This window comes from Belonocnema kinseyi, chromosome 6 (assembly GCF_010883055.1).
Source record: "Belonocnema kinseyi isolate 2016_QV_RU_SX_M_011 chromosome 6, B_treatae_v1, whole genome shotgun sequence".
In the NCBI taxonomy this organism is placed as follows: domain Eukaryota; kingdom Metazoa; phylum Arthropoda; class Insecta; order Hymenoptera; family Cynipidae; genus Belonocnema; species Belonocnema kinseyi.
In genome coordinates, this window is record NC_046662.1 from 15,973,478 (window position 1) to 15,992,875 (window position 19,398).

Here is a 19,398-nt window from a genome sequence, read left to right on the forward strand (position 1 = left end):
CTTTGACTTTTATCGCGTCAGGTTCAAGGTCATTGGAAGGTCAAATCGAGAGAAAACGGTAAAAAAATCCAAAAAAATACGTTATAGATTTTTGGAGTCGCTGATTACGAACCTGGTGTCCGCTGACCTTTATCGCGTCAGGTTCGGCGTTTTTTATCGATTTGACTTTCAAATGACCTTGAACCTGACGCGATAAAGGTCTGCGGACACCAGGTTCATAATCAGCGACCCCAAAAACCTATAACATATTTTTTTAAATTTTTTACCGTTTTTTCTCGATTTGACCTTCAAATGACCTTCAAATGACCTTCAAATGACCTTGAACCTGAAGCGATAAAAGTCAAAGGACGCCAGATTTGTATTTGGCGACCCCGAAAACCATAGTAAACCCGAGCTAACCTCAGAATACATGTTTAAGAGTGTCAAATCTCTCGAAAATACAGTTGGTGATTCCTATATTTGTAGGGGGGGCCTGGGGGGGGGGTAGTCCGTTTAGCGTGCAATCGACTCGGGATACTTATAAGATACTACCATGATTTTTTCAGATTTTTTGGTCCAAAAATAAATTAGGCCAAAAACCGGCCTTACCGACCCTCCCCCTTTACCAATTCCTTGATTCATTCTTTCATTTAGAGTTTAAAGCATTGAAAATGATAGCGTGCATTTACAGTTTTATCAATCTTTCAATTGTACACTTTATAGAAGATAACATTTTTTTTATTTTGCAGTTAAACGGCATTTAATTTAAATTTGTTCAATTGAAAAGTGTTAAAGATTCCATTTTATACGTGTAAATTATTCAGCGCTTGACTTGAAAATTTCGAAATAAAAAATGTTTTATCCTTTAATTGTAGATGATTAAAATTCAAAAGAAATTTACCCTGAGTTCTTTAATTTGCAGTCCAGTTTTGATTACTTAAATTTTTTTGTAATTCAGTTTTAATAGTTTTTATGAGTAAAACAAATTTTTTTCCTGGATTAAAACGGCCACTTTTGTATTAAAATTCAATAATGAAATTTGGATGTAGGATTCGGACTCGGAGAAGGAAACAGAAGAAGAAACAGGATCGAGGTTTGAGGATGGAGAGAGAAATCAGGAACGAAGCCCCGACATGGTTCGACCTCGACGATCGCGTTTCAGAGATGCGGACTCGCCCGACTCTCGTTCAGCGAAAGAAGCAAGTCCGGTTTCAACCCCCAACATCCCCCCTGCGCCGAAACGCTCCCGAGAAGAAGTCCTCCAGGAAGTGGTCAGTTTTAGTTTTATAAAAATCCCAATTGCTTGGTTTTCAAAAAACAAGGAATTAATGTGAGCAGAGTTCCCACTCTTTCCTTTATTCCCCCATTTAAAAAAAAAAAATCATTCCTATTTTTCCCCTGTTTTCAGGCAAACTCTTTTCTTGCTTTTTTGTTTAATTCAATTAATTAATTAAAAATTTCATTAATTTAACTCAATTCTTAGTGCTTAATAATAAAATAAAACATTTTTGTTCTTGTTGAAAGTTCATTCATTTTAATTTAAAAGTCTGCGATTATAAATTTGTTTTGGATTTCATCTCTTGGTTAAAAATTCAATCATTTTGTCGAAGACTTAAGTTTTTTTCTTAATTTCTACTGTTTTGTTAAAAAATCGTATTTTTTGGTTAAAAATTTAATTACTTTGTAATAAAATAATTGTTTAAGTTGAAGATTCATTTTTTTGTTGTTGACAAATGAATTGTTTTGTTAAAAATTCGTCTTTTGGGGTTAAAAATTCAATTACTTTGTGATAAAATATTTTTTTAAGTTTAAGATTAATTTTGTTGTTGTTGAAAATTTAACTATTTTGTTGAAAATGAATCGTTTTAGTTAAAAATTCGTCTTTTTTAGTTAAAAATTCAATTACTTTGCAATAAAATAATTTTTTCAGTTTAAGATTCATTTTGTTGTTTTTTGAAAATTTAACTATTTTGTTGAAAATGAACCGTTTTAGTTAAAAATTCGTCTTTTTTGGTTAAAAATTCAATTACTTTGTAATAAAATAATTTTTTAAGTTGAAGATTCATTTTTTTGTTGTTGACAAATCAATTTTTTTGTTAAAAATTCGTCTTTTGGGGTTAAAAATTCAATTACTTTGTAATAAAATATTTTTTAAGTTTAAGATTAATTTTGTTGTTGTTGAAAATTTAACTATTTTGTTGAAAATTAACCGTTTTAGTTAAAAATTCGTCTTTTTTGGTTAAAAATTCAATTATTTTGTAATAAAATAATTTTTTGAGTTGAAGATTCATTTTTTGTTATTGAAAATTTATTTATTTTGTTGAAAATGAACTGTTTTGTTAAAAATTCGTTTTTTTTTTGTTAAAAATTCAATTACTTTGTAATAAAATAATTTTTTAAGTTTAAGATTCATTTTGTTGTTTGTTGAAAATTTAACTATTTTGTTGAAAATGAACCGTTTTAGTTAAAAATTCATCATTTGAGGTGAAAATTATTAATTTTATTATTTTTGTTTTACTGAAAATGCAACGTGCATTTTCTATTGAAAATCGATTTTATTTTTTTCTTATTCAAAATTCAATTATTTGTTTAAGAATTTGTCTCCTTTGACTGAAAGTTCAACTATTTTGTTAAAATTCATGTATTTTGTTGAAAAATAGTATTTTTTGTTTAAAAATCTAGTATTTCAGTTAAATATTCATCATTTTAGTTGGAAATTCATTTGTTTGGTTTAAAATTACAGTTGAAAATTGATCAGTTACGATTAAATTTGTACTAGAAATGTAACTATTCCATTTTCTGTGGAAAATTGGTTTTATTCTAGCTCAAGGCTCAAATTTTTGGTTTTAAATGTTTCTCGTTTTATTAAAAATTCAACTATTTTGTTGAAACTTATTTATTCTCTTGAAAAATGATATTTTTTCGTTGAAAATGTATTTTTTTACTTGAAAATGAATACTATTGTTTAATAATACATCATTTTGGTTACAAATTCATGCATTTCAGTTAAATATTCATAATTTTAGTTGAAAATTCATCCGTTTGGTTTAAAATGTCACTATTTCAGTTGAAAATTCATCAGTTAAGATTAAATTTTTTCACTAAAAATGTAACTTCCATTTTCTGTTCGAAATTGATTTGATTTTTTTTTTAATTCAAAATTCAACTATTTTGTTGAAACTCATTTATTTGGCTGAAAAATTGTATTTTTCGTTGAAAATGAATTTTTTTACTTGAAAATGATTAATATTGTTTAAAAATACTTCTATTTAGTTTTAAAAATCTAGTATTTTAGTTAAATATTCATAATTTTAGTCGGAAATTCAGCAGTTAAAAAGAAAATTATTATTTTTTACTAAAAATATTTTTATTCTATCTGCTGTTCAAAATTTATTTTTTTCGAGTTCAAAATTCAATTATTTGGTTGAAAGTTTGTCTCCTTTAATTCAAATTAATTTATTTTGTTGAAGAATTGTACTTTTTAGTTGAAAATGAATCTTATTGTTTAAAAATACATCTTTTTGGTTAAAAATTCAAGTATTTCAGTTAAATAATCATAATTTTAGTTGGAAATTAATCTGTTCGGGTTAAAATTCTACAATTCCAGTTAAAAATTCATAAGTTTGGTTGAAAATTCATCAATTAAAAAGAAAATTATTATTTTTATTTTTTACTGAAAATGTTTCTAGTCAATCTGCTGTTCAAACTTGATTTTTTTGTAGTTCGAAATTAAATTATTTGGTTGAAAATTTGTTTTCTTTAATTCGAATTCATTTCTTTTGTTGAAAAATTGTACTTTTTAGTTGAAAATGAATCTTCTTGCTTGAAAATGAATCTTATTGTTTAAAAATACATCTTTTTGGTTAAAAATTCAAGTATTTCAGTTAAATATTCATAATTTTAGTTGGAAATTCATCTGTTCGGGTTAAAATTCAACTATTCCAGTTGAACATTTATAATTTTGGTTAAAAATTCATCAGTTAAGATGAAAATAATTTATTTTTATTAAAAATGTAACTATTCCATTTTATGTTGAAAATCGGTATTTTTTTCTAGTTCAAAATTCAACTATGAACTTCATGTAATTTTTTGTTGTTGAAAAATTGTATTTTTTCGTAGAAAATTAATCTTCTTGTTGGAAAATTAATAATATTTTTTGTAAAATACATAGTTTTGGTTGAAAATTCAAGTATTTCAGTTAAATATTCATCATTTTAGTTGGAAAATCATCTGTTCGGGTTAAAATTTCACTATTCCAGTTGAACATTAATAATTTTGGTTGAAAATTCATCAGTTAAAAAGAAGATTATTACTTTGATTTTTTACTAAAAATGTTTATATTTCATCTGCTGTTCAACATTGATTTTTTTTCTAGTTCAAAATTAAATTATTTGGTTGAAAAATTGTCTTCTTTAATTGAAATTTACTTATTTTGTTGAAAAATGGTATTTTTGGTTGAGAATGAATTTTTTTGATTGAAAAAATTAATATTATTATTTAAAAATACATATTTTTGGTTAAAAATGCAAGTATTCCAGTTAAATATTTATAATTTTAGTTAAAAATTCATCAGTTAAGATGAAAACAATTTATTTTTGTTAAAAATATAACTATTACGTTTTTTGTTAAAAATCGATTTTTGTCTAGTTCAAAATTCAACTATTTAGTTGGAAATTTGTTTCCGATTAAAAATTCAACTATTTTGTTGAACTTCATGTAATTTTTTGTTGTTGAAAAATTGTATTTTTTCGTAGAAAATTAATCTTCTTGTTGGAAAATTAATAATATTTTTTGTAAAATACATAGTTTTGGTTGAAAATTCAAGTATTTCAGTTAAATATTCATCATTTTAGTTGGAAATTCATCTGTTCGGGTTAAAATTTCACTATTCCAGTTGAACATTAATAATTTTGGTTGAAAAATCATCAGTTAAAATGAAAATTATTTTTTTTTTTTGTTTTTTATTAAAAATGTTTCTATTCCATCTGCCGTTCAACATTGATTTTTTTTCTAGTTCAAAATTAAATTATTTGGTTGAAAAATTGTCTTATTTAATTGAAATTTACTTATTTTGTTGAAAAATTGTATTGGGGGATTTAAAAAAAATTAATTAACATATTTTTGTAGGCGCATGTCACCAACATTGACTAATTTTATATTAAAAAAATTGATTTCCCTATTCCCCCTTTTTTTTTTAGTTTTTTTTTTAATCACCCCAATTTTCCCTGTTTTTTTTTGTTGTTGACAGATGTGGAAAGTGCGGCGATCCCTGACAGAGATCCTGTTGGAGGTAACGAACGAAGAGATTTCGTCGGTGTGCAGAGAGGTTTGGAGCCGCGCTCGAGCCAAAGGTACCCCAGATACACCCGATAGAACTAACAGATCGATATTTCGAACTTTTGCTTACCCGGGTACAGAGATCATTTCATTCTGCTGCTATTTTGTGGCGGACGACGCCTGCCGCATTGTACACCTTCGACGAGCATTAAAAACAGTGTTTTCAATTCCTAGATTTAATTGTTTCATGTTTTCAGAATGCCCTGATTTACTTTTTTCAGGACTACTCGTCTTGTGCCAGAAGACCTTATGCATGAATAATTGAGAAACAAAAATTCGGAACATGTCCAATCATTTCTTTCTTTGATCTCAATCAAAAGTTCAGAGGCAACAATGGCCCAATTTGAACCTCCCAGAGAGTAATTTAAATCACTAAAATATTCCATAATCCTTTCTTTTGTTGTTTTTTTTTTTTTGGTTTTTGGTTTTTTATTGTGAAACTAACTGAACTTGGTCCGAAATTGAAACCTCTCTTCTATTTCTGTCTAATGTTTGGAAATAATTGTTAATATTATTGTTGGCGACCGAGAAGGAGGAAGAGAGAGAGAGAGAAAGAGACAGAAAATATTTCGACTTTCTCGACAGAGGGCTGTTTAGGGTCGCTTTTTTTGGCAAAAGGGGATTTTTGTGGGAGGGGAAGGGGGAATCCAAAATGTGAAACGGAACTCAGCAATTGGTTACTAAATGCGTGTCTATTGTAAGCCCCTGCAGGAGAGCCCCCTGTCGCATCCTTCAACAACACGGCCCCTCTTGCTCAGATCACTCGGAAACTTGGTAAGTGGCTTTTATCTATTGATATTCAAGGCATGGTCCATCTAGGAATGATCAGAGGGTCCGTTACTTGACACTTTATTGTTGCCAATAGCAACCCTCGTTCATTTAATCCAAGCAATTTTCTTATGAGTGTTGCTTTCAAGGAATTGGATATCTTAATTTCGAGACAATTTTATTATTTCTTTCGATAATTGCAGACTTCACAACACTCTTGTCCCAATTTCTTTCTTTCTTTTTTTAATAATAATTTTTTTCGCTGTTTTTAAGAAACTTCCTCTTTTTTTTCATTTCTTTGTCTGGCTGAAAATTTAATTAATATAACGCGATAGGAATTCAAACTATTTTTATTTGGGAGTTAATTAAGAATTATATTAGTTTTTGGTTTGAAATTCTACTATTTTGATACAAAGTTGCCTTTCTTGGACGAAAATGCAACTGTTTTGTTGAACATTCGTGATTTTAGATTGAAAATTCATCGTTTAGTAGAAAAATAGTTTTTTGTTTAATTCACCTTCTTTGGTCAAAAGTTAATTATTTTTTATTGAAAAGTGGCGCTTATATTCAGAGTGGTCGCTGGACCGGAAAACCGGGAAATGACAGTTTATTTTTATTCCTTGTTACGAATTTTCAGAAAAAAAATTTGCGCAAGTTTGATTTCAACAGTTTTGTAAATAATTAAAGTATAAAAAACTGAACAATAATTGATTTGACAAAACGATTATAAGTCCGTTCAAAATTTGACTATTTCCAGATTGTAACTGTTTCAATTTAAAAGTCTCAATACGAATTGAGATTGATGTAACATCATTTATTCCGATAACTTTATTTTTAAATAACAGTTTTAATGATTCATCAATAAAGTATTTTTAATTCAAAGTCTTAGATCCTCCTTTATATTATTTTTTATATTAAATTGAATAAATAAATTGATTAATATATTATTTTCATTAGTTCTCTTAGTCATTAAAAATGTCAGTGTTAATTTAACCCTCAAAGTACATACATGGTAAAAATCACGGTAAAGTGCATCGTGGGTGTTCTATACCCCAGCGTATTTAATCATGTATTATTTAACCCCTATGGAATATTTCGCAACAATAAAATTATCCGGTATAGTTTAAGGTGTCTTTTATAAGGCAGAGTTGATTTTATAGCTATTTATTTTTTTTAAGTTTGTTAAAAAAATTATTGAAAAAAGTGAAAAAATGTTTTTTTTTTACTTAAAAATTCATAACTCACGCAATTTTAATTATTTTTAGCTGAAAATCACTTTTGAAATAGTGTAATTTCATTTAACAATTGCAACATCGGTTCTTTGAAACAAGTTATTTATTTACATAGTTGAAAAGTCAATTTTATTATAAAATGATGAATCTCAGGTGCTTGGGGTGTTAGACACCCACAATGTATTTTAAGGGTTAAGACGAATAAACGGAACACAAATATGTGTAAAACTAAACAATTTGAAACTTTTTTAAGTTGAAGATTCATTTTTTGTTGTTGAAAATTTAACTATTTTGTTGAATTTTTGTTACATAGTAAGCTTTGAATCTGTAGAATTTCGAAGAGTTTTTCAACTGTTAACGTTGCAATTTGAATCGTTTTGTTTAAAAAATGTTTAATTTGTAAGTAAAATTGTTAAATTTTGACGTATAAATAACAATTGAACACTTATTATGTGTAAAAAAATTTGAGTAATTTCAAGAGATATTTCATAGTTTTGAAAAGATTCAAAATTAATTAAAAACTTGAAGTGTCTTCAAGTAATTGAAAAGAAGAGTGTTAAAATTTTTGTTTAGAACTTATAAATACCTTTTGAAATTAACCGAATTTTTCCTACACATTTTGGAAAATCCTGAAAATTAAAAAAAAATCCTTAAAATCTTCCAGGTTCTGTTTTGATCAGTTTGGAAATCTCTTAAAATCTTTTTAAATGTTCTGTTACAATAATTTTTCAAAATGAAAAATCATTTTCAATTTTCCTAGGAATCTTAAGAAAATGTTTTTATTCTTTTTAAGCCTTTCACAATTCTTAAAAAGTTTCTACATTTTTGGTGGAAACCTGCAAAAATCTGCATTTTGTTTTAAATCATTTCAACTCCTAAATTTAATGTTGATATTTTTTAAACTTCTAAATATCTCTTAAGATTACTCTAATTTTTTCTATAAATATAAAATGTTCCTATTGTTATTTATAAATTCAAATTTTAAGGATTTGTTTTTTTAATATGCAGGTTTTTCTAAAAGCTGTAAAAAAAATTCAATTCATTTAAAAATATATTTCAACGTTTCGAAAAAATTTCAACAATGATTTTAAATTTATAAAAATATAAAACCACTTCTAGATTTCTCAATGTTTTGAAATACATTCTTTAAGTTTTTGAAGGATGGTTAAACTATTTTAAATGAAAATAATTTAAGTTCTAATTTAAAAAATTGTTAATTTAAAAAAATATAATTTTGAAATTTTTTAAAATTCATTTCTTGATTCTTTAATTTGGAGTATTAAAAATGTTAACGTGCATTTATATTTTTGGAATTTAATCTGAATTTTTGAACTCTATAATTTATAAAAATTCTAAATTTTGCAGTTTATCTGCATTTCATTAAAAAAATTTCAATTGAAAAGTGTTAGTACGTTCCATTTCATACATGTAAATTTAATTTATTGTTTATTGCTTTGAATGGAAAAATGTTGAGTATAGAGTTTGATTTTTTAAATTTTATTGACCGTGAAAAATGTTTGCGAACCGCGAAAAAAACCGTGAAATGACCGGAAATTTTTTTCTTCGATTAAAACGGCCATCCTGATATCACTAGTTCAAAATTCACCTATTTTTTTTTTAAATCCAATTTTATTGGTTAGGATTAAACTATCTTTAAAATTTAATTCTTTTTATGAAAATTCGTTTTTTAATTACTGAAAATTATTTATTTAACTGAACATTTAAATATTCCATTTCTGGCTGAAAATTATTTTATTTTGTTGCAAATGATTAATGATTGGTAGAAAATTAATAGTTTTAATTTTGAAAATGTAACTACTTCATTAAAAATTCAGGTTGTTTAAGATTTTATCTACTTCGTTGAAAATTTGACTATTTTGTTGAAAATTCAACTATTTAATTAAACAAACTCAACCTACCTCTTTATAAATTTATTTTGATGGCAGAACATTGAACTATTTCGATGAAAATTCGTTTTTTTTCTTGATTGAAAATTAATTTTGTTATCTGGAAATTCAACTATTCCGTTTTTGGTTGAATATTTAACGTTTTTATTTTAAAATTCTTTTATTTTGTTAAAAAATCGTCTTTTTGATAGAAAAGTAATCTTTCTTGGTTGAAAATTCTACGTTTCGATTCGAAGATTTATTTGCTTTGAAAGAAATTTAACATTTTTTGATTGAAATATCAATTGTTATGTTTCTAGTTGAAAATTCTTGTATTTTTCGGGTAATAAAAATAAAATTAGAAAAAGTAGAAAATTTAACTCTAGGTTGAAATTGAATTTTTTAGTTAAAAATTAATTTTTTTGTTCTGAAAATTTAACTATGCCATTTTAGGTTGAAAATTTATCATCTTTTGTTGAAAACTCAACTATTCGGCTGCAAATTAACTTTTTTTGTTAAAAATTAAACTATTTGTAGGAAATTCGTCTTTTCTGGTTAAAAAATTTATTATTTTAGTAGAAAATTGAACTATTGGGATGAAAATTCGTCTTTTTGGTTTGTAATGTCTCTAATGGTAGAAGTTTGATCTTTTTTGATTAAAAATGCAACTGCTTGGTTAAGAATAAATATATTTTGGTTAAGAATTCTTTTTTTTTTATCATTAAAATTTCATTTTTTGTTGAAAATTTTTTGTTGTTGAAAATTCATTTTTAAACTGAAAATTTAACTACTCCTTTTTTGGCTTATAATTACTATTTATTATTAAAAATTCATCTATTTGATTACAATTTTGGCTATTTTGTTAAGGTTTAATTATTTTGTTTAAAATTAAACTATTTTCTTCATAATTTATCTTTTTTGATAGAAAATTCCACTATTCTGTTGAAAAATCATCTTTTGGATTGAAAAATTGTCTTGCTTTTTTAAAAATTCAATTATCTCCTAAAAAGTTTTTTTTTCTCCTATTTTCACCTATTTTCGTGAAAAAATCACCCGATTTTTCCTGTTTTGAGAGCTAGTAATTTGGGCTGTGAAGTCTGTGCGTGAGAAAAGTGAATTTAAAGTTAAAAAACAAAACAACAGCAAGATTTAATGATATCGAGTGTAGCGAGAAAAAGTTGAAAGAGTAAAAAGTTTATTACAACAGACTCGAGGAGAACCGCCTGACCAGCCCCTAACCATGCCAAGTTTTTATCTTCTGGTCTTGAATTTTCCAGTTACAGTGTAAGGATTCCGAATAATTCGGATTTGTTTGCTATAGGTCTGGGCATCTACGGCGACAGTAACAGCGAGTCCGAGGAGGAGCAGTACGAGGAGGAACAGCCGGAGGAAGAAGATAGCGATGAGGAACTCAAGGTGCGTAAACAATCGGATTTTTTTTCCTAAATCTTACAAACCTGGAAATTTCCTTGAATTTTTCACGAGAAATTTGAATTTGAATAATTTCTTTGGTTTTAAAACAATTTTTTATATTGAAATGTAAAAAATAATTAAAATATTTCAGTTGGTTGTGAAAATCTCGGTTAGCGGGAAATCTTGATACTAAACAGTTTTTTATTTATAAAGATATCATTGATCTTTTAGTCATTACAGAATAAATAGATTTCCAGGCATTTTTTTAGACTTGACTAATCATTTTATAGATTGAAATGAACAGACTCTAATATTAATAATATTTAAAAGGATTTTGAACATTTCAAAAAGAGTTCACGAATTTCAAAGACCTAAAAAGGATTTGAAAAAGGCATGTAGACAAGATTTCAAAGATCTTAAACGATTTCAAAATATTTTAATGATTTTAAATTAATTCAAAATATTTTAGAAAGATTAAAAAAAAAGTCATAAGGATTGTAAAAGTTTTTCAGAATTGAAGAGAGTTCAAAAAGGGTACATTACTAAAGATTTTCAAGATTTTAAATTATTTCAAAAGGTTTTAATAATTTCAAACGAACGCAAGAGTCCTCCAACAAGGATTAAAGAAATATTTCAAAAATATTTCAAAGATTTCAAAATATTCCACACGGATTTAAAATATTTTAATGATTTCAAAGGAATACAAAATATTTTATAAAGATTTCATAAAAATGTCGTAAAGATTTCACAGGTTTCAAAACATTTGAAAGATTTCCAGCGATTTCAAATTTGTTTAGATGATTTAAAAAGATTTTACAAATATTTCAACTATTTCATAAAAATTGTATAGAGATTTCAAAAGAATACAAGAATTTCGAAGATTTTAAAAAGGCAAAGGTAGTCCAGATTTAAAAACATTTTAATCATTTCAAATAATTACAAAATGTTTAGATTCACAAATATTCAAAATGTTTCAATGATTTCGAAGGAATATAAAAGATTTCGAAATATTTCACAAAGATTTGAAACATTTTACGAATATTTCAAAAATTCCAAAATATTCTAGAGAGATTAAAAATATTTTAATGATTTCGAACGAATACAAAATATTTTACAAAGATTTCATAAAAATTTCATAAAGATTTGAAAACATTTCAAAGATTTACAGCGATTCCAAATTCGTTTAGACGATTTCAAAAGATTGTACAAATATTTCAACTATTTAATAAAAATTGTATAGAGATTCAAAAGAATACAAGAATTTCGAAGATTTCAAAAAGGGAAAAGTACACCAGATTTCAACACATTGTAAACATTTCAAATATTTTAAACGAGTTCACATTTTTTTAATATCAAAATATTTCACATAGATTTTTAATATTCCAGTGATTTCAAATAAATACAATAGAGGTAGAAAAGATTTGATAAGTTTTTCAAAGAATATATAAGGATTTGAAAAAACTTTTTTAATTTAAAAAGATTTCAAAGATTTTAAAACATTTCAAAGGTTTTAAACCATTTTAAAAGGTTTCAATAACCTTGAGAAGATTAAAAAAAATTTCGCATTATTTCAAATGAAATATTTAATCTTTTACATGTATAACAAATGGTTATTTGATTATTATTTGATGTAAAAAAAAACCCTGGAAACCTAGAACTAATATTTTTGTAAATAATAATATTATTTTTAATATATTATAATATAATAATAGAAGTAATATTTTTGTAATTTATGGTGTCCAAAAAAAAATGCAATTATATTTCAATTGCTTCAAAAATTTCGGCATACAGTTAATTATTATGAAAAATTGTTTGCACATAATAAACTGCGAAGATTGTTCTTTTATATTCTTTTTCAATTTTCTCAGAATTCATTTTTCAAAACAAAAAATTATTTGACATTTTCTCAATAATCATACAAAATAATTTGATTCATAAATAATTAAAAATTTAAAAAGATTTCAATGATTTTCAAACAAAATGTAGATTTTTGAAGATTTTTAGGCTTTTTATGGATTTTGAAAGGTTTTAAGTTAATTAAAAAAATTGCCTTAAGATTTCTGGGAAAATTTTTATTGATTTTTTATTTTGAAAAATGAAAATTTTACAAATTTATTGAATCATTCTTCAATTTAGAGCATTGCAGGGGACAACTAAAAAAATTCGAAAAATATAATAAACTTCGCATCAGAAAATGACTGAATTATAAAATTTAAAGTTAGTTAAATAGGATTTTAAATTTGATTTTGTTCTCATTTAAATTTCTTAAATTTTAGAGAAAATTGTTAAGCTTCAATTTTAAAAGTTTAAATTCCAAAATACAAGGTGGCCGATGGACCGGGAAACCTGGAAAACTGGGAAATGACTGGGAATTTTATGGAACCGGGGAAAACCAGGAAATGACAGTGAATTTATGTTTTGACCAGGAATTGTACAAAATTTTTAGAATACAAATTTTGTCCAATTGTGATTTTAACCTTTTTTTAAATAAGTTATCAAACTGTGATTTTTATAAATTATTATATCATTTAGTTTAGAATGTTTAATTCGAAAATCTTTCACTTTAAAAATTTTTCATTTTAGATTTTTTGATAAAAAGCAGGGTGGTTCCCAGACCGAGAATTAGACAAATTTTCAGAAGAAAAATCTGCCCAAGTTCGATTTTAACAGTTTCTTAAAATCATTAAAGTGCAGTTTTGGAGATTTAAACAATTAAAAATTAAAAACATTTGAAAATGATTTTTTGGATAAAAAACAGTTTTCTTTTATCAACTGTAAGTGTAAATAAATAAATTATTTTTAAAATGGATCTATACTCTAAGTATAGAAATCTGAACAATAATTGATTTGACCAAACAATTATAGTTCCGTTCAAAATTTGAGAATTTTCAGATTGTAACTGTTTCAATCCGAAAGTCTTAATAAGAATTGAAATTAATGTATAATTTATTCCGATAATTTTATTTTTAAATAAACATTTTCATGATTTATCAATACTATATTTTAAATTTAGAATTTCAGGTCTTCCTTTATATTATTTTTTATATTAAATTGAATAAATAAATTGATTACTATATTATTTCTATTAATTTTTTCAGCTATTAAAAAATGTATTTACTTAACTTAAAAATAAATCCATAATAATATAGTTATAATTAAAGGCTTTTATTAAATTTAAAATATTGTGAGTCTAAATTATTTAATTTGAATACCATTTAATTGAAAATTGCTGAATGTAGAAAAAGAATAAGTGTTTAATATTTAGCAATATTTCACTGTTCATTTAAGACGAGTAAATTGAAACAAAATATTTAATAGAAAATAATTTGAAACTGCATTTTTTTACATAGAAAGCTTTGAATCTTTAGATTTGCGAAGAACTTTTAAACTTTTAGTGTCACAATTTTAAATATTCTATTTCAAAAGTGTTTAATTTATAAGTGAAATTGTTAAATTTTGATGCATAAACAACAATTGAACATGTATTATTTATAGAAAACATTTGAGTAATTTTAAGAGATATTTATAAGTTTCTAAAAGATTCAAAATTAATTAAAAACTTGAAATTATTTCAACTAATTTAAACGAAGCTTTTCAACATTTTTTTCCAAAATTCTAAATGTATTCAAAAATTAATCGAAATTGTCCTACAATTTTTGAAAATCCTGCAAATTAAAAAAAAATGCTTAAAATTTTCCATAATTTTTAAAAGTGAAAAACCATTTTCAATTATCCTCAGAATCCTAAGAAAATTTTTTAGTCTTTTAAAGTCATTCACAATTCTTAAAAAAAAGTTAAATATTTTGTTTGCAATCTGCAAAAATCTGCATTTTATTTTAAATTCGGCTGTAAGCATTTTAAATTATTTCAAGTTCTAAATTTAATTAGAATCTTTTTAAAACTTTTAAATATTTCTTAAAATTCCTCTAATATTCATTTTGAAATATATTTAAAAGTTTCGAAAAAAATTCAAAAATGATTTTGAATTTGGAAAAATTTAAAGCCACTTCTAGATTATTTAAAATAAAAATAATTTAAGAACTGTTAAGTTAAAAAAATTATTTTTCAATTTTTAATGTGTCTAGCTTAAAAATACTTAAAATAATATAATTTTTAAATTTTTTCAAGTTCATTCCTTGATTCTTTAATTTAGACTATTGAAAATGTTAACGTGGATTTATATTTTTGGAACTTAATCTGAATCATTGAACTCTATAATTGTTAAAGGTTCTAAATTTTGCAGTTTATTTGCATTTCATTTAACATTATTTAATTGAAAAGTGTTCTAATCATCTATTTGGTACGTGTCAATTTTTAAGCATTTAAATACACCATTTTTTAATTGAAAAACTTAAACTTCAATTTTAAAAGTTTGTAATTCAAGTGCTCCACTTTGAATGCATTAATTTTTTGTTTAATGTTTATTACTTTATGTGGAAAAATGTTTAGAATATAGTTTGATTTTTTAAATTTCATTGGCCTTGAAAATTGTTTGCGAACCGGGAAAAAACGAGGAATTTTTTTCTTTGATCAAATGCAAAAAGTTTGTCAGGAATTTTTGCCTTCATTACAACTGGTTCCAATTTGATTGCAATGAATTGAATTTGGATGCAGGAAACACTGAGGCGACGTCAGCAAGCATTCAAAAAGACCGAGGAGGAGATTGAGGCGCGCCTAGCCGAGGAGGAGGACGACGAAGAGGACGAGCGTCAGCAGCAGCAGGATCAGAATCATCACAAACAGCAGAAAAATCATACTGGTAATTCTAGCAGCAGAGATTCAGGTATGTTTCAATGAAAAATAAAATCACCTCCTATTCTATTCCAATGCGTAATTTCTGACGTCATAATTTAGTTGAGAAAGAAACGATAAATAATCAAAGAGAAGCGTCAGAAACTGTGTCGAGCGGTGGGCAAACGCCGCAGCAGCATATTGTCACGAGCGACACGGCCAAGGCGAATTCTCCAACGAAATCAGCCGACTTGGCGGGGGCGGCGACGGCGGACTCTAGCAGTAATGAAACCTCGAGTTCCGAGACGAGTCACAGCTCGAGCAAGGCTGCTCGATCACGAAAAAAGGAGAGTGCGCGTGACGAGAGGAAAAAGAGGTCGAAGAGCCGAAGCAAGTCGCGCGGCCGGAAGTCAACTTCTCGATCTTCCGATCGCACCACCACCAGGAGACACAAGTCCCGATCTAGATCGGTCAAGTCTCGCAAGGGGTATCGTTCACCATCCTCTGGTAGTTACAGGTCGAGGCGGAAGCAGAGGTCCAGGTCGCGGAATAATCGCAAACGAGACAAGACGACGCGATCGAGATCGAGGGCGAGATCGAGATCGCACTCGATCAGGAGACGGTATTCGCGGTCTCACTCGCCGCGGGGCAAGAGGAGATCGTCTCGTTCGCATTCCAGGACACGGAGGAGGAGTCCCTCGTATGTGATAAGACGAAGCAAGTCCAGGTCGAGAGAGAGGCAGAGGAGGCGAAGTCGATCGAGATCAAGATCGAGAGAGAGGCGGAGATTGTCGCGCAGTCGGTCGAAAGATCGGAGACGCACGTCACCCTATTCTTCTTCTTCTTCGTACAGGAATAAGAGGCGGAGCAGTCGATCGAGATCGAGGGATCGACGGAGATCGATATCAAAATCGCGACATTCGGGCCATCGAGATGGTAAGAAGTCATCGCATCGATACAAGGACTGAGCGCTTTCTACTCCCAATCAAGGTTGTATCCATATTTTATAATTCATTATAATATACTGCAGGCTTCACGGTCTTTCATTTATTTATTTATTTATTTTATTTTATTTATTTTTTCGACGATTTATCTTTTAAGATTTATATACTACGATGTCCATATTTAATCATATTTTCTGTTTGCCTTGAAAAAATAACGTGGTTTTACATCTCGCAGATTATAAATTCTTTCCCCTGTTGCCCCCTTTTTTTCAATAATTCCTCGTTTTTTATGAAGGAGTTGAACCACTGTAGATCATGAAAAAATAGACATATTTTGGGAATTTTTTTTTGCGCAATAAAGAGATCAATTCGAAATTATGTACAATGCTGGTTGTTATTTTAACATCTGGAGATAGAGTTCTGAGCCGGTTATATTACTTTGAGAAGGGTCACGAGAATGAGAATATAACCGAGAAATAAATTCTCTGAGAATTTATGAGAATCTCAGAATTTATTTTAATTAATAGATATTTTCAAATTAAAATTTTTTTTTTAAATTTATCTGCTATATCATCAGAGATCAAGTTAAGAATCTTCAATAACAGAAAATGCTTAACGGCTTAATAAGACTAGATGGAAAATAATATTTTTAAATTAAAATTAAAATTATTTCTGGAAAAAAAGATCCTACTCCATCTTCACTCCATTGGGAATCGAACCACAAAACTGATTGCATTTTTTCATTAATTTTTCGGTTGAAAATTCAACTCTTTTTTTGAAAGTTTGTCTTTTTTATTTTAAAGTTTACCTGTTTTAGCAGAAATTGAATTTCTTTTTATCAGAATGCAAGTGATTTGCTAGAAATTAATCTATTATACTACTTTTTTTTAAACTTAACTATTTCGTAGAAAATGTACTTTTTGTTTAAAATTTACATTTTGGTGTTGAAAAATGAAATATTTTCTGGATGAAAGTTCCACTTGTAAAACAAAAGTTTGTTTTTTATTACAAATTCATCTGTTTTAGTACAAAATTGATATTTTTTGGATCAAAATACAACTATTTGGTAGAGAATTGGAACTATTTTGTTAAAAATTCATCCTTTTTGGTTAAAAAATTCGTCTTTTTTGATTGAAAATTCAATTTTTGTCGTAGAAACTTATGTTTTTGTTACAAAAATTCAATTTTTGATGTTAGTGAGTCAACTGGAATCTTTTTTGGATTAAAAATTCAATTTTTTTTTATAGAAAATTTTTTCTTGTTAAAAAATGTATAGTTTGATCGTGAAAACACGACTTAAATCTTTTTCAACAGGAAATTCAAATAGTTTTTTTGAAAGTTTATCTTTTTGATTTAAAACTTCATCTGTTATAGAAGAAATTTCATTTTTTGTATGAAAATGCAACTTTTTGGTTAAAAATCGTTCTTCTTTGCTTGATAATTCAACTAATTTGTTTAAAAAATTTGCTTGAATCGCTTTTTTAAGAAATCACTATTTTTGTTAAAGATTTATATTTTAATTTGAAAAGTTATCTCGTTGGTTAAAAGTTTGACTATCTTGTTTAAAATTAATCTTTTTTAATTGAAAATTCAAATACTTGGGTCAAAGTTAAACTACATTGTAAAATTTTTCTTTATTGAAGGCTTATGTCTGCGTGAAATTTTAACTTTTCAGTGGAAAATACTTATTTTTTGTTTGTTTAAAATTTATTTCTCAACAGAAAATGGAACTTTTCCATTTTTTAAGATTGATATTTTTTTGTTAAAATTTCGCGTTTTTTTTTGTCGTAGAAAATAATTTTTTAGTTTGAAATTTCCTTTTTTTTTGCGTAAAAATGCATCAGTAAAAATCCTCGTTCCCAGTTCAAATTATTTTTTTTTTGCATTTTTCGTTGGGAATTTACCTTTTTTTTCTTAAAAATTTAACTACTTGCATTTAAAAGCTAAACTATTTTGTTAAAAATTAATTTTGTTACAAGATTCGTCATTTTAATTGAAAATTTATCTTTTTCTAAAAATGTAACTACTTTGTTGAAAATCAACTTTTCAACTAAAAATTTAACTATACCAGGCGAAAATTGAACTATTTTTTCTGAAAATCTGATTTTTTTGGTAATTAGATAAAAATTCGCATTTTTTGTGGAAAATTAATCTTATTGGTGGAAATGTGATCTTTTTGGATGGTATAAAATTAAACTATTCCAGCTGAAGATTCATCATTTTATTTATTTAATTGAAAATTCACGTATTATGTTTTAAAAAACAACTTTTTTCGTAGAAAATCGATTTTTTTCTTTGAAAGTTTATCTTCTTGTGTAAAAATTCTTCTTTTTAGTTGAAAATTCAAGTATTTCTGTTTAATATTCATGATATTAGCTGAAATTTCATCTTTTGGGTTAGAAATAAATTTACTTGGTTGAAAAATAGATTCTTTTATTGACATTTTTTTTATTGAAGACTCATAATTTTAATTAAAAATTCATTTCTTTGGTTGAAAAATGAGCTCGTTGATTAGAAACTTGTTTTTTCTTTGAATGAAATTGAGTTTTTTTTATCGAAAATTGAACTATTCTATTTTTCATTCATGATTTTAATTGAAAATTTATCAGTTTCGTTAAAAGTTGATTTTTTCAACTGAAAATTTAACCGTACCGGGTAGAAATTTGACTTTTTTTGGTAGAAAATGATTTTTTTCTGTTTCAGTTAATCTTATTGTTTAAAAATTCTTCTTTTTGGTTGAAAAGTCAAATATTCTTGTTAAATATTCATAATTTTATTTGAAAATTCATCTTTGAGGCTAGAAATAAATTTAATTGACTCAGAAATAAACCCTTGTTAAAAATTAATTTTTTTATGGAAGATTCATAATTTTAAGTAAAAATTCATTTCTTTGGGTAAAAAATGAGCTATTTAATCGAAAATTTGTCTCTTTGTGTTAAATGGTACTATTTGAGTGTAAAATTCCAACTATTTGGTTGTCAATTAACTTTTTTGATAAACATTTGTAGTTTTGGGTTGAAAATTAAAATGTTTTGTAGAAAATTCGTATTTTTTGGTCAAAAGAAGAAACTACTTTCATAAAATTTAATTTTTTTTATTAAAGATTTA

General features: G+C 26.2%; 1 protein-coding gene across 2 annotated transcripts in view; it reads left to right on the forward strand.

Moving 5' to 3' along the window:
- Positions 1-19,398, forward strand: part of LOC117174489 (arginine/serine-rich protein PNISR) — a 47,836-nt gene that overhangs the window by 23,229 nt on the left and 5,209 nt on the right. For both annotated transcript variants that reach the window (XM_033363647.1, XM_033363648.1), the window contains 6 exons: positions 1,029-1,250; positions 5,228-5,330; positions 6,019-6,090; positions 10,524-10,618; positions 15,230-15,398; positions 15,470-16,336. In XM_033363647.1, the coding sequence (XP_033219538.1) occupies positions 1,029-1,250; positions 5,228-5,330; positions 6,019-6,090; positions 10,524-10,618; positions 15,230-15,398; positions 15,470-16,314 (1,506 nt within the window). In that variant the 3' untranslated portion in view covers positions 16,315-16,336. The remainder of the gene's footprint in view (positions 1-1,028; positions 1,251-5,227; positions 5,331-6,018; positions 6,091-10,523; positions 10,619-15,229; positions 15,399-15,469; positions 16,337-19,398) is intronic.